Source organism: Cimex lectularius, unplaced genomic scaffold, assembly GCF_000648675.2.
Source record: "Cimex lectularius strain Harlan isolate CLEC.00 unplaced genomic scaffold, Clec_2.1 scaffold252, whole genome shotgun sequence".
Classification (NCBI taxonomy): Eukaryota; Metazoa; Arthropoda; class Insecta; order Hemiptera; family Cimicidae; genus Cimex; species Cimex lectularius.
In genome coordinates, this window is record NW_019392777.1 from 377,953 (window position 1) to 392,593 (window position 14,641).

The window sequence follows — 14,641 nt, forward strand, 5'->3', positions numbered from 1 at the left end:
ATGTCCAGAAAGGTAGATTAGATAAAAACGATCCCCGATTGGGAGGTTATAGTCCGGTTATACCTGGGACGTAGCTATAGCAACAATTCTAGTTGTCGTGCGTGCCAATTTTAGTTCAATTTAAGGCTTTTTTGAAGCAGTTTTTCAATAAAAAAATCATCAAGGCGAAAAACCGAGTCTTTGGGGGAAAGCTAACTTAATTAGGAAATATAAGACAAATTATTAAGTTAGATATGTTTCTCTATGGGAATTCGGCGAAAATTCTAGAGACGTAGCGTTGTAAAATTACTTTTGTTTTCCCTCTATTTCCACCCCTTTAAGTCAGAGATATATCTCTATGGAGAAAATTCTAAGACGCCGTATGATCTTACCAAATTCAGTTTGTTTTTCCACTTTTCTAATATTGTTTTATGTGTCTGTTTGACGAAAATCCTAGAGATGTTCCATAAGGTTAAATTTTGTTTGGTTTTTGACAGTTCTATTTTTTTTTTTTTTTAATTTTTAATAGTTAAGACAGAGATATATCTCTATGGACAAAATTCTAGAGACATCCATCAAATTCTGTTTTGTTTTCCCTCTTTTCTAATATTGTTTTATTTAATCAGGACTATGGCAAGTATTGTTAAGTAAGAGATAGTCTTGAAGTTCGTATGTTTGGCGAAAATCCTAGAGACGTCTCATAATATTGTAAATTTTGTTTGTTTTTTTTGCCAGTAATAATTTTTTTTAATTCGTTAATTTAAACATTTAGATATATCTCTAAGGAGAAACTTCTAGAGACATCGTATAATCTTGTCAAATTCTGTTTGTATTTGCAATGTAAAATTCTGTTATTGTTTTTTTTTTTTTTTTTTTTTTTTTTTTTTTTTTTTTTTTTTTTTTTTTTTTTTTTTTTTTTGTCAGTTCTAAATTTTTTTAATAGTTAGAGATACATCTCTATGGATAAAATTCAAGGGACATCCTATAATCTTGTCAAATCCTGTTTGTATTTGCAATGTAAAATTCTGTTGGTTTTTTGCCAGTTATGTATATATTTTTTTAAATAATTAGAGATATATCTCTATGGAGAAAATTCTAGAGATACCCCATAATCTTATTTAATTCAATTTGTTGACGACCAATATTGCTGTCTAATTCTGTTTCATCTTCATCAATTAACGATTATTTTAGATAAGAGATATTTCTTCATGATATATATTTTCTAGATCTCACATAATGTCGATTTTTTTTAGTACTATGATATTTTCTTTTCGTCGATTATAATGGAAATTGTTAAGTTAGAGATATTTTTCTATGAAGAAAATTTTAGAGATGGCCCATATTGTTGGCAAAACCTTTTCTTTTTTCCCTAGTATTATGATTTTTTTCTTTTCGTCAGTTATGGATTATAATGAAAATTGTTAAGGTAGAGAATTTTTCTATGGAGAAAATTCTAGAGATCGCACATAATGCCAATTTTTTTACTATTATGATTTTGTTCTTTTCACCGGTTATCGATTATAATGGAATTGTAAGTTAGAGATATTTCTCTCTGGAGAGAGTTCTATATATCTCCTATTTCTTCTTTGTTTATTTCACAGCTTGTTGGACTTCATTTGGTTAGCCTTCTCGAAATTTGTTTAAAAATATTTTATGAGTTTTGACTTAGTGCCGAGGTAGTTTCGAACGGGAAAACTTCAAAAGATCCATCTTTCATTCCCAAACCGGTTCGCCCTGTCCTCACGGTGAGATTTCGGGTGGCAGAAGGATACAGGAGGAGGTTGTCTCAATGTCTGGAGCAGGACGAAGAAGACTCGGATTCCGGTGCGGCCCGGGCCGAAGAAGAGAGGAGGAAGGAACATGGGAAGAAGAAGGAGCACAAAAACCGCCACCACGACCCCAAATTCGTCGACACCTCCCTGGTCGGGATTAGGCCGTCGAGCTCTTCCGCCCTCGACGTCGGCGAGATCTGGGTGAGGAGGACACCGGAAAAAGAGAAGAAGAAAAGAGTAAATATTAAAAATCTATTTATCCTCCCCAAAAAAAACAAAAAAAACACCAAACACACTCGTGTCACTACCCCTCATTCAACCCCCGATCGGACTACGCGCCCATTCAGGGGTCGTAGTACGCAAGACTACGTTTCCCTCCACAGGATTGTTTTCGATCAATAAGAGACGCCTTGTCCATTCAACCCGGACCCAGCCCCCGATGAGAAAGCCACGGGTACATGCAGTGCTGCAACTCGAAGGTTTGTCCTTTTCATACCTTACAGCACTAGGGTGCGACACGACAACCTTTGAAAACGACCCCATCCCCCAGAGACAATACAGATAGACAGATGACATCGACCAGTGGACGTTCCTCAAAACAGAACATTCCAACAAATCTCAGGGCACAACAGGACCAATAATATTGAAAAGCACCCCAAAAAAGCTAATCGATCCGTATAACTCACAAGTCTCACATTTATTCCCAGGCACGGTCTTGCATAATCACTCTTCTGGCATATGCGTAAACACCCAGGTTGAAAGATCGATGTTCACATGAATTTTTTTTTCTTTCTTTATTAATGATTGGAAATTGTATTTTGGCCAGTTGTCCTGATCGATTTCGACGTCTGTGCTGTTGCACAATTCTGACCCAGTGCCAGAATCGGGACATCCTTTTATTTTTCTCTCACCGTTCAACAGCTTCAACTTTAACTCGGGCTTGTTCGGCATGTTCTATTTCTAAAAGCGGGTAAAACGAGACGGCGTTCAGTCATGGACTGATGCCCGAACGATCTGGTGGATTGTGAGATTTCGGAAAGGGGCGGTGCGCCGTCTGCAGTGGTGGATTTGTAACCCTCATGTAATCATTTTTAAACCACACACATAAAAAATCTGCTGTGAAACACGACCAACTTTTATCATCTCTACCCATTGAGAACTATCACTAACCATCTATAACGTCCCTTAATACCAAACCTCTACCATCTCCTACCGGACAAGACCATCTGTACCTGCTCGAATACAACTTTTATCATCTCTGCCTATTCAGAACTATCTCTAACCATCTCTAACGTTCCCTAATCCCCAGCCTTAATCATCTCTAACCGACCATAACCATCACCAACGTCCGTTAATATCGAACCTTAACCTATCCACATCCAAAACTACCTGAACACACAACCACATTAATCTCTACCCAAATTCAACCAAATGCAACAATCCTCATTCTTAGCCATCTCTACCCAACTGCATCCACCATCACCTCTAACAATCCTTAATACCTAACAACATTAATCCCTACCCAACTACAACCATATCTAACAATCCTTAATACCTTAACCATCTCTACTCGACCGCATTAATCTCTAATTAACTATAACCATATCTAACAATCCTCAATATCTGTTCTTAATTTCTCTGTGCACCGAAAGCTATAACCAGCTCTACCCAATCCCGGCCATCATTACCAATCTCCAATTCCCACTCTTAACCATCTCTACCCTACCACAACCATACCTAACACTCCTCAATACCATTCTTAATCATCCGTACCCATCCGCAACCAAAACTACCTCTAACAATCCTTAATACCCAACCTTAACCTCTCTACTCAACCACATTAATCCCTACTTTACTACAACCGCATCTAACCGTGCGGTTCTTCAAAACCCATCCTCAACAATCTCTAACCATCTTCTCCCACTGCTGCCGCTAACAATCCCTAATGCCCAACCATAACTATCTCTACCAAACCACATTGATCTCCATTTAACTAAAACCATATCTAACAATCCTCAATATACATTTTCAACTTCTCTCTGCACCCAAAGCTACCCTTAATTATCCTTATTACCCAACCATAACCAGCTCTACTCAATCACTATCATCATTAACAATCCCCAATTCCCACTCTTAACCATCTCTACCGGACCGCGGTAGCCGAGTGGTTAGCATGAGAGACTCTCACGCCGCGGTCGTGGGTTCGATTCCCACCGTCGCCTCTGGCCCTTTTTTCCCGATAACCCCCAATTTGAACACACAAGAATTCGTACTATGGCTAATATGCAAGATCGGCCAATAAAAAAAAAAAAAAAAAAAAAAAAAAATCTCTACCCAACCACAACCACATATAACACTCCCTAATACCCAACCACAACTATCCACACTCAACTTTAACCATCTCTACCCATTCCGGATTGTCTGCTGCAGGATAGGCGCTCCGGAATAGTCGGAAACTGAACGTCGCCAATGTTCACCTGTTGACATCCCTCCATTTCGGCTTTGTCACCTTATAAAGGTACATCGATCCTTCTGATGGGTTTCCGATCAGATATTTAGGTCTGATCTTTTGTCCTTTCACCATGTTTAGGTGGTTCTCGATTCTTGGTTTCTCCGGGGATGGAATTTAAAAGATTATCTCCGGGAAAGATGGACGAAGTTATGCAGGTCGAAAGTCGACAAATGTCTTTTTTTCAACCCCGATTTCCGGCCCTGTTTTATGGATCGATGACCCCTTTTCCATCGGAAACCCCCCCCCCCAGAGTGGGTCAATCGCCGTATGGACAATAGCCCGGCTTCTTCAAAGTGCGATCGATCCTTTTCACCTTTTCAAAACACCAACGTTTACATGGTTTTCTCGTCATCGAAGAAAAGGCCGAGGAAATTTTTTTCCCAGTTTATCGATGTTTGTTTAAAGAAAGGGCAAACATCGGAGATAAAACAGTCGACGTCCAGTGCGCAATGGAATGGCTCCTGAGGACGTTTTGCCATCGGAGACGAGCGGTATGCCCTTCCAGGCCGGCCTGCTGACTTAGCACTCATGCCTTTTTTCCGCTTACGTTTTGAAAAAAAAAAGACGTGGAAAGATTTAAAAATCTCTCCCCAACGCGTAGTCGCTCGCTTTTTTCCCACCCGGCGTCACGTAAGTCCAGAAGACTTTTAAAGTAAGCCCGCTTCGCTGCCTCCGTGCTAAAAAAACCTTCGGATCTCCTTAATCCTTGGCTTTTTTCTTTTATTCACTGTTAACTTTGGGAAACTGGGTTGTATCCAAGTGGGGAACGTCCGTACCCTTGGAGGGGATTATCAATCAAGATCAATCCCGTCACGATTAGGACGAGTGGATTTCAGAGGTAATCGTTTTATAAAGTGATTTCTTGCCCTTTTCTCTTAGAAAAAGTCCAAATTTTCGGCTTATGTCACCAGTGAGACTGTAAAGCACGACACGATTCTTTAAAACTTTCTCCTTCCCCTTCATATATTTTTTTTCCTAATAAGCGAGACGAGTAGGACCCCAGGCATTCTTTCACCCTTCAATTCAAGCGTTTTTTCTATAATTTTTTTTTCACCGATCGCAGGACCCAAATCTAGGAGTTGTCCCAGGACAGTCGGTGGAAATGGCCGGATCCGACCCATACAGGAACAGATATGGTAAGTAGCCTTTTTTTTTTTTCTCTCACAAATATATATATTTATATTTTAATTTGTACGAGTTGTCTGTTAAAAGAAAGTCCGGTACAAATGGTACAAACTGGTTTTATCCACTTTTTTTTGTTTTTTTGTCCATCCGCCGGGTCTGCGTTTCGCCCTTGGAGGTCTGTTTGTAAACATTCCGAGGCGCCGCCGTATTGCCGATGGGCTTGATTCGACCACATTATCAGCCTGCGATTATTGACTTCAGTTCCGGCTGGTACCCAGTCGGATGCGTGGCTTGGATATTGGGCCAAAGTTTTATCAGCGACGGTCGTTACATTATCAGCAAGTCTTTGGCTTTAATTTCACCAGTTAACAACGGCCGTGTGAAGGTTTCCGACTGAAAATGGGCAGAAGTTTATTAGCCATGGTCGTTACATTATCAGCATAATTCATAATCATATTTTTAATTTTTTTAAACTTGATTGCGACTGGATAATGGCTGATTCATAAGCCATCCTGATTAAATATATGCAGAAGTTTATTAGCTATGGTCGTTACATTATCAGCAGGTTTTCTGGGAGTGGGTCAATAGCTGGATTGTACGCCGTATAGCTTGATACGGGCCGAAGATTATCAGTCTCAGAACTGAACATTATAAATTAGGTCGTTACATTATTAGCAGATCTTACTTAGATTACTTGATTGCGACTGGCTGATTCATAAACCATGCAGATGGAGTATGGAGAAGTTTATTAACTACGGTCTTTACATTGTCAGCAGGTCTATTTTTCGGGATCTGAGCTTCCTAACTGTAGTATAATAATGTCTGGGTAAAAAGATGTGTGAAGGTTCTCATCTATAAGGAACCTCACACACCTATAAATATCCTTATCTAAAGCACTCACAATATAATTAAATTTTTTTTCTCATTCGTAATGCGGCCATTTTCGAACTGAGCCTCTGCTCGGACAAACCAGAGGCCACGTTTATCTTCACCGTCGTCCAGCATGGTAAAAAAAATATACGTTGTCAAAGAAGAAACTTACGAATTTTAGATCACGTCGGGGTCACCAATGAAGGTTCTCGCTAGAATTGGACAGTTTACTTTTAACTCACTTTATTGACCATACAATCAACTACATATCTTGAAATAGGCAAAAACCTGTGGGAAAGGGTAGTAGATCGATTTTTACCTTTTTACTAAATCAATACCACAGGTGCAACTGGATCCGAACATTATCAGCCGTGTCCGTTACATTATCAGTAAGATCTGAGCTTCTGTACCGTGAGTTGATGCCGGCTGTGCCATGCGCCTCACGACTTAATTCAAAGCCGGAAATTTATCAGCAATCGTCTTAACATTATCAGCGAGTTAAATAGTTTTTATTGTAAGTTATGCAGCAAGCCATGTTCGTTAGCTTTAACATCTGAGCTTCCGTAACTGTAGTTCAAAACGTGCAACTTAACATACAGCCAAACATTATCAGCCTTGTTACATTATCAGTACGATCTGAGCATCTGTACCTTGAGTTGATACAGGCTGGGCCATGTACCGTGCGACTTAATCCAAAGCCGGAAATTTATCAGCTATCGTCGTTACATTATCAGCGGGTTTTCTGAGGTTGTTTAATAGTTTTTGATTGTATTTCATGCAGCCATGTTGGTTAACATTTATCACTATGTTCAGTTTTGTGAGTTTCCTCACTAGTGTAATAATGCCTGGGTCAAAACATGCAACTTAACATACAATCAAACTTTTTTATTTTTTTTCGCAACAGCAGAGGTCATATCAACCCTCAGGGTGCCATTGTTTTTGAAAAAAGCCCAAATGTCGGGTTGGAATGCAGGGCCGTTGGATTCGAACCCGGGCCCTTTACCTTACAGTGATGAACGCCGGGTCAACGCCTAAACCGTTGCGGCCACTGACGCCCCCACAGCCAAACATCAGCCTTTTTCATTACCAGTTGGATCTGAGCTTCTGTACCATGAGTTGATACCGACTGTACCACGCTTCGCGACTTAATTCAATTTTAAATTTATCAGCTATTCGTCGTCACATTATCAGCAAGGCTAAGGTTTTGATGTGTTAATTGTTTTGTTTTTTTCGCAGACACGTGGGGTTCCCACACGGCCGCTCTGAGGGACCAGGAGAGACGACGGATCGCCGGCCGAGGTGATGCCGTCTACCACACAGTGACAGGGGCCGTATCCCAGAACACCCGCCAGCACCAGGTCCCCTCGATCTTCGAGGTGTTCCGGCCGCGTTCCAAGTCCGACGCCGCGACCAAAAAACCGACGCTGATCGGCTCGATGAAAAACGCCATGCAGGTATGTCGGAAAATGGTGGAAAAGTTTTTTTTAACTGATTTTTTTTTCTGATATAGAATTCTCTGAAGTCTCAGTCGTCGACGAGCGGCGAAGGAGAGACCCACTCACGAGGACCGGTCGCCAAAGTCATCCACCTCTTCAGGCACAGGTCTCAGTCGGCGGCTTCAGCAGAAGAAAAGAGAAAAGCCGTAAGTAGAAAATTTTCTCTCGAATGAGATTGTTTTCTTCCTAGTTTTTTTTCGGTATCAGACACACCATAAAACACACAAGGGAAAAAAGAGGAGTCAACACGTCAAAAAAGGCGAAGGAGGGGGCCACGGCGGTCCCCCCTACGCGCCCGCGGTTCCAGTACGCCTCGGGCAGCCGGCCGGTCATCATAATCATACTGATTTAGTCGATTTTTTATTTTATTTTTATAAACAAGGGTGAATAATTAAATTCTACCTTCTCTGTGTCTAGTGCGGGACCGGCATGGACTGCCTTCGGTGACCTGGATAGTACGTCGTGCTTTTTTTTTCTTTTTTTTTCAAATTCAATATCAAGTCCCTGGACTGTTCTAAGCTTGCCCTACGGCCGGAGATCCGCCCCGAAAAGTCCACCCTTATAATGAGGATTTTCAGGTTTTAAAAATTTGACTTTATTTAAAAAATATCAACCCATGCATAACTGATTCATCGACGAGGTTAAAAAAACTCGGCAGGTGTCTTCCTCAGCCGGCTTTGACACAAAACCCTAAAACCCTGAGAAAGGAAAAAAAAAGGTTCGAGGAATGAGGCGTCAAAGATGGTAGGAAAACATCCTCCCACTCATTAAGCTCGTTGAACGCCGAATCATCGTTTAAAGCGCGATTTAAAAGCCCTGGGGCGATCTTCCCTTCTTTCGATATCCGATGTATTTTTTTTCTTCTGAATTTTAAAAAGAAAAACCAAGGAAAAGCGGCAAAAAATTTAAAAAAAAACGACCCCGAGCCGGCACGACCCTTGGATTTGAATAACAAATCGTTCTCTAGCTCACGGCCTCGGGTCGTTCCATTTCTTTTCTTTGAACTGTAGGTTGAAAAAAAAGGATTCGGCGTTCTGACGCGGCGTCCGATCCCTGACCCCAGGGTCGTCTGAGGGAAATTGCGTTCCCGGTGTCCCGTCGCGGTGTTTTCGCGTTTTATCGGTCGTCCTTGAGCCCCGTCGCGCGGAGGAAAAGGAAAAAAACAACCGTCCCGGGAGCGGGGATCGTTAAAAACAACCGTGGGTCCGCCGCGTCCCGCTTCTTTCTAGGGCAAGCTTGGTCCGGTTTTGTTTTTTGAAGAAGGGAAAAAAACGGGCGTTGTGTTGTGCGCAGTTTCGACGGCCTGTTATGACCAGCGATGTCCTCCTACTTCAGATGGGTCCTAGGACCGAAGAAGGACCACGAGGAGAAGCCGAGGTCCCGATCCCTAGACTCAAGGGCCCTAGAGGCGTCAGGGATCAGGACGATAAGAAACGTGAGTAACGGACTCGGGGTTATATTTATTCTTTTTTATTTCTCTCTCTATAGGATTTTGGATTGTACCATCGTTCATTAACGACCCTTCGTTCAGTTTGTATGTCCCTTATTGCCCCGAAGTCTAGTGTGTAACCATCTCCACCGATCATCGTCCGCATAAGATGGAATACCCATTCCTACTCAACTTTAACACTAGGAATTACTACCCCTGACCATTAAATATCCCTAACGTATTCTTAACCATCCCTAAACCATCCTTGACCCACAATAAACCATCTCTATCCATCAACCATCTCGACCACTCTTAATAATCTAACCATTAACCGTCTCGAACCAACCGAACCCACTATCAACCGTCTCTAACCAACTCGACCTACTCTACACCATCTCTACCCATCACCTAACTCGACCCACTCTTAACAATATCTAACAACTGAACCCCTTCATAACCGTCTCTAACCAACTCGACCCACTCTTAACAATCTCTATTCATCAACATCTCGACCCACTCTTAATCGTCTCCAACCACTCGACCTCATTTTTAACCATCTCGACCTACTCTTAATCGTCTCTTAACAAGTCAACCTCACTCTTAACCATCTCTAACCAACTTGACCTGAATTCCATCCGTTAACAATCTCTGGCCAACAAGTCAAACCGCTCTTAACTACCTCTATCCATTAACTATTTCTAAACAACTTAATCTGACATACGTTTCTGTCCGATAACCAACTCTTAACTATCTGAATCCATTAACAATCTCTAACCAACTCGACCTTAGTTGTTTAACCATCTCTATCCATTAAAAATCATTAACTAACTCAACCTCACTTTTTTTATTTATCTCTGTCCGTTAACCATTTCTATCCGACCCAACCCACTCTTAACTATTTCTATCCATTAACCTTCCCTAACCTCCTCGAACCCTCTTAAAAATTTCCTAACCACCTCATCCCGCTTCTATCTCTAACCATCTGTAGTCACTTTTAACCTTTATCTCTACGTCTTTTTCTCATATTCTGTATTCACCTCGACCCACCATTGATCGCCCAATCACGCATAACCAATTCTAACGAACTTTAAAGAACCTGGTAAGAACCCGACCATTATCCATCTCCTAGCAGAGCACCGAGCACCCACCTTAAACATCTCTAACCAACCAAAACGAACCGAGATATCCGCAGTAAAACTACCTCAACCCACACTCGCCTCCTCTAACTAACCTTACCAACTACAAACCACGACAGCATATTGCAAAAATCCCAAACTCGCATCAAGTTTAACCTGTGAAGCCCCGGCTCGATTGGAAGGAAAAACTTTTCGTCCCAAAAAAAGACATCCCGTCATCAGATTCCGTAAACACATTTTTGGCCGGACGTCAAATCGTCCGTCCTTGCATTAATCCGCTCGTTTCAAGTCCCTCCCCCGGTCTAAAATCGGAACAGTTCCAGTCATAATTGACGGAAATTTATTTATTTATTACCAACGCGGAGGTTGGTCGTTTCCAAGCCGGCTTTGGGTCCGCTCAGACTCGCCCTCTGTTTGCAAATCGTCCATCATCGCGACGGGCCCTCTCGAGCGTGGAAATTTTTATTTCACAACCGTTCTGTCGGTATTGTCCGCCGATAAGACTCGAGTGCCGTCCGAAATAAAATAATGGAGTGGCTGATATTTAGAAAAAAAAATGCAAAAGCCAATAACACTCAAGTCTTTTGATTGGTTTGATTGTCGACATCCTTCTCCGATCGTTAAGTAGTGACCAGCTAAGTCTAAGAAAACGTCTTAAAGTGCATTTGTTTTTTTTAAACTGCACGACCAGACTGGTTACAACCGGCCTTTAGAATAAGATAGTGCGTTCATAGTTATCAAATGACCCTATATCACGCGGTTTATCAGTAGAAGGAATGAAAGATGGCTAGACTTGGGCCGAAACTGGCCTGGTTTTTTAATCATTATTCCAGGAGAGAGAAAGAGGATTTGAATATAAATTTTCTGTCTCGATAAGTCGATTAAAGTCCATACAGACAGACTTGAGACATATCCATCCGGTTCCTTCAAAGGTTGTAAACGATATCGACAAAACGTCCTTGAGATTAGATTTATTTTTAAGAGAAAAAAAACTAATTTCTTCTGCAATTGGAAGATCGAGTGATGAACGAGTCTTTTATTGGCTTTTTCCGGTTCCAAAATTGGACCCGTTGACGTCTCGCCGATGGGAGGTCTTTTTAAATCTGTCGAATTTGTGTGGGAAAGCGATTACGGTGACTTTAGATAAGTTTGACATACTTACTAAGTGCTGGAGTTTAAGCGCATGTATGTTGTCGAAATGATGCGACATGACCTCAAAAGCTTCCTTTTAACTTAGATATGTTCTTTTGACCCGGTTTACTAGGTTCGTTTAATTATGGATGGATTAGGCATATTAGCATTATCTTGGATTAGAATTAGGGACGGGTTGTCAGGTTAAGGTAAATTTACGTTAGGTGGGCGTAGCGAAAAGGTTTTTCCTCTTTGCAGAAAAGAGGTTATTTATACAACCCGTTTCCCATTTGGATAGATGCTGGTTAGGTGATAAAGGTTAGGGACAGGTTAGGCAGGGTTTAGATTAAGGATATGTTAGCTTAGTATTGGGGTTATGGACAAATTATGTTAAAATTGGTGATAGAGAGGTGACCGGTGAGGTCTGCGTACCTGTTAGATAGGATTAGGGGTAGATAGGGACGTGTTGGGATAAGTTCGATAGGGATTACGTTAAGAACATGTTCGGTTAGAATTGGTGTTAGGGAAGAGTTAGTTGGTGTCTGTGTACATGTTAGGTTAAGGTAAGCAGGGTTTGGGTTAAGGACGTGTTTGGTTAGGATTGGGGTTAGGGTCGTTAGGTTAGTGATGGAGACGTGTTAGGTTAGGATTGGATATGACGACAAATTAGGTTAGAATTCTAGTTAGAGGCGAGTAAGATTAGGTCGACCCTATATGTTAAGCTTGCAGGATTTAGATTAACGTGTTAGGTTAGGATTGGTGTTAGGGTCGTGTTAGGTCTGAGGACGTGTTAGGCCAAGTTAGGCAGGGATTTGGTTAATGACGTGTTAGATTAGGATTAGGTTAGCTTAGATTAAGAGAAAACTAACTGGGAACTAAGTGAATGAGTATTTTTGAGTTAAGCGATTTAGATCGACTCATCAAAAGTGGGCGAGTCGTTGATTGTAATTTGGGACTTGGTAGTGCCAGATGTTTATTGTGTCTTTGTACTTGTTCGTTTGTCGAGTGTTTTTTCGGTTTGTTTCCATCGACAATACCTCAACCGCGGAGGAAGTGGCGAAGGACGGCATCAACAGCCTTGGCCGTCGGCCCGGCACCATCGTCTACCGCCGCGTCAACGACCACCAGGTCTCACCGTTCCGTCCTTTTTTGTCACCCTTTGTGATGTGTGGTGTTTTTTTGTTTTTGTTTTTTTTTAAATTATTTTTGTATGAACCGTTAATAACTACTTCGTGGCACGTGTATTAATGAATCTTACCCCCTCAGTCAACTTTTAAATATAGCGTCTGCCCGACCAAATTTTGTATTACGTCTTCTATCCTTTCCCTATTTTTCAATATTGTGTCTTTTTTTCAGAGGGCGGCGGCGATACACCAGCAGCAAGTCGCAGCGCACAGTGAGTTGAAAAAATTTTTTTTTTACATTTTCCACCACGGACCCAAAAATTCCTTTGATTGTTGCACAAGATAACGTTTCGAAAAGTTTGTCTTTATTTATTCCCCCGGCTCCCACGGCAGCCGGGGCCGTTCTCGATTAGATAAGAGAAGAAGGTCTGATGACGCCGTGGCGGGGCGGGGAAAGAGACAAAATTTGACGTTTTGCGTAATTTTCGCGGTTCCATTTGTTTTCCTTCGACTCAGGACGAGATAAAACACGTCCAAGGTGGAATCCATTCTTTGTTTTCCCGTGGTAGAAAATCGGTCCGCTTGTCGTCGCTCTTTTACCATTTCAACCTTACGGTTTATAGTCCAATGGGGGATGAACTGGATATCCATTCAATCCTGTGTCCTTGGGCTTCAAGGAGTATAAGATTTCCATTTTATTTCAATGATTTGTAGTTGTCCTTTTTGGGTGAAGCCTGACGATGAAAAACGACCAATAAATCATGTCTAGTATGGCCCGTGTTCTCGAAATCTAAGTGCATCATCGCTAAGAGGAGAGTACTTAAAAGCGTTCTTTACCGTTATAATATTTTTTATTTAAGTAAGTTCAATTCATTGAAAGATCCAAATGACCTCAGGAAATGAAGGATTTCCATAAGGATCTTCCTATGGCCTTCTTCGGCCTCAAGGAATATAATATTTTCATTTTATTTCAATATTTTTTAGTTGTTCTTTTTTGGGTGAAGCCTGTCGATGCAAAACGACCAATGGATCGTGTTTCGGAACGGCCCGTGATCTCCATGTCTAGGTGCTTTATCCCTACGCAGGAGAGTACTTGACTTAAAAAGATTTTTTACCATGTCAACCGCTTATTTAAGTAAGTCCAGTCCACTAAAGGATCATGTTGGACGTCAAGAGTTAAAGAATTTCCATATTGATCCTACTTTGATCCTCTTGAGCCTCAAGGAGAATAAGATTTTCATTTTATTTCAACGCTATGTAGTTGTTCTTTTTTGGATGAAGCCTGACAATGAAAAACGACCAATAAATCATGTTTCGGAACGGTCCGTGTTCTACAAATCTAGTGCTTTATAGCTAAGTAGGATAGTACTTGATTTAAAAAGGTTCTTTACCATCTTAACCACTTATTTTAGTAAGTCCAGTCTATTAAAGGATCGCGTTGGACCTCAAGAGTTAAAGGATTTCCATATGGATCCTACTGTGACCTTCTTAAGTCTCAAGGAATATAAGATTTTCATTTTATTTCAATATTTTTTAGTTGTTCTTTTTTGGGTGAAGCCTAACGTTAAAAAATTATCAAGTTCTGGAATGTCCTATGTTCCCCAAGCCGTGACATTACTTATACGGTCATATGGTTGCGCCAATTGTAAGGGTTTTGTACTTTGACCGGTTCCGTTTTACCTTGGGTCTCAAAGGTCCGGAAAAATCCAATGCCATGTATTTTCTCCGTGAGTCAACTTTCCCTCCAGGCGACCTGGCGGCCTCTGGAAATTTCCATAAACCTTCCATGACATATGCATTTTTTACCTGTTTATTATTGGTTTTATTTACATGATTTTTTATTTATTTATTTTTTTTTTATTTCTAGCCGCATACCTGAAAGGTAAGACGTTTTGGAATAATGGGATTTATACCGTCCTCCCCCCGTTCACGGTTTTGGTGTCTTGTCCAAAAAAAAAAATGAAAAAAGCACCAATAGCCGGGGAATGTTGCAATAAAAAAAAAAAGAGCATGAGACCCGATGAAAAGCATGACAGGTCATTAGTGTAGGCTGCATGCCAGCTAACC

At 41.2% G+C, this 14,641-nt stretch overlaps 1 protein-coding gene across 6 annotated transcripts in view; it reads left to right on the forward strand.

Annotated features, from left to right (window-relative positions):
* LOC106670767 (5'-AMP-activated protein kinase subunit gamma-2) overlaps window positions 1-14,641 on the forward strand; it is a 30,263-nt gene that overhangs the window by 2,912 nt on the left and 12,710 nt on the right. For 2 of the 6 annotated variants that reach the window (XM_014401350.2, XM_014401355.2), the window contains exons 2-7: window positions 1,744-1,988; window positions 5,327-5,399; window positions 7,495-7,712; window positions 7,769-7,900; window positions 12,807-12,846; window positions 14,442-14,456. In XM_014401350.2, the coding sequence (XP_014256836.1) occupies window positions 1,744-1,988; window positions 5,327-5,399; window positions 7,495-7,712; window positions 7,769-7,900; window positions 12,807-12,846; window positions 14,442-14,456 (723 nt within the window). Of the gene's footprint in view, window positions 1-1,743; window positions 1,989-2,194; window positions 2,231-4,867; window positions 5,102-5,326; window positions 5,400-7,494; window positions 7,713-7,768; window positions 7,901-12,806; window positions 12,847-14,441; window positions 14,457-14,641 lie in introns of those variants that run through there. The other 4 variants (XM_014401353.1, XM_014401354.2, XM_014401352.2 and 1 more) reach the window with 4 other exon arrangements.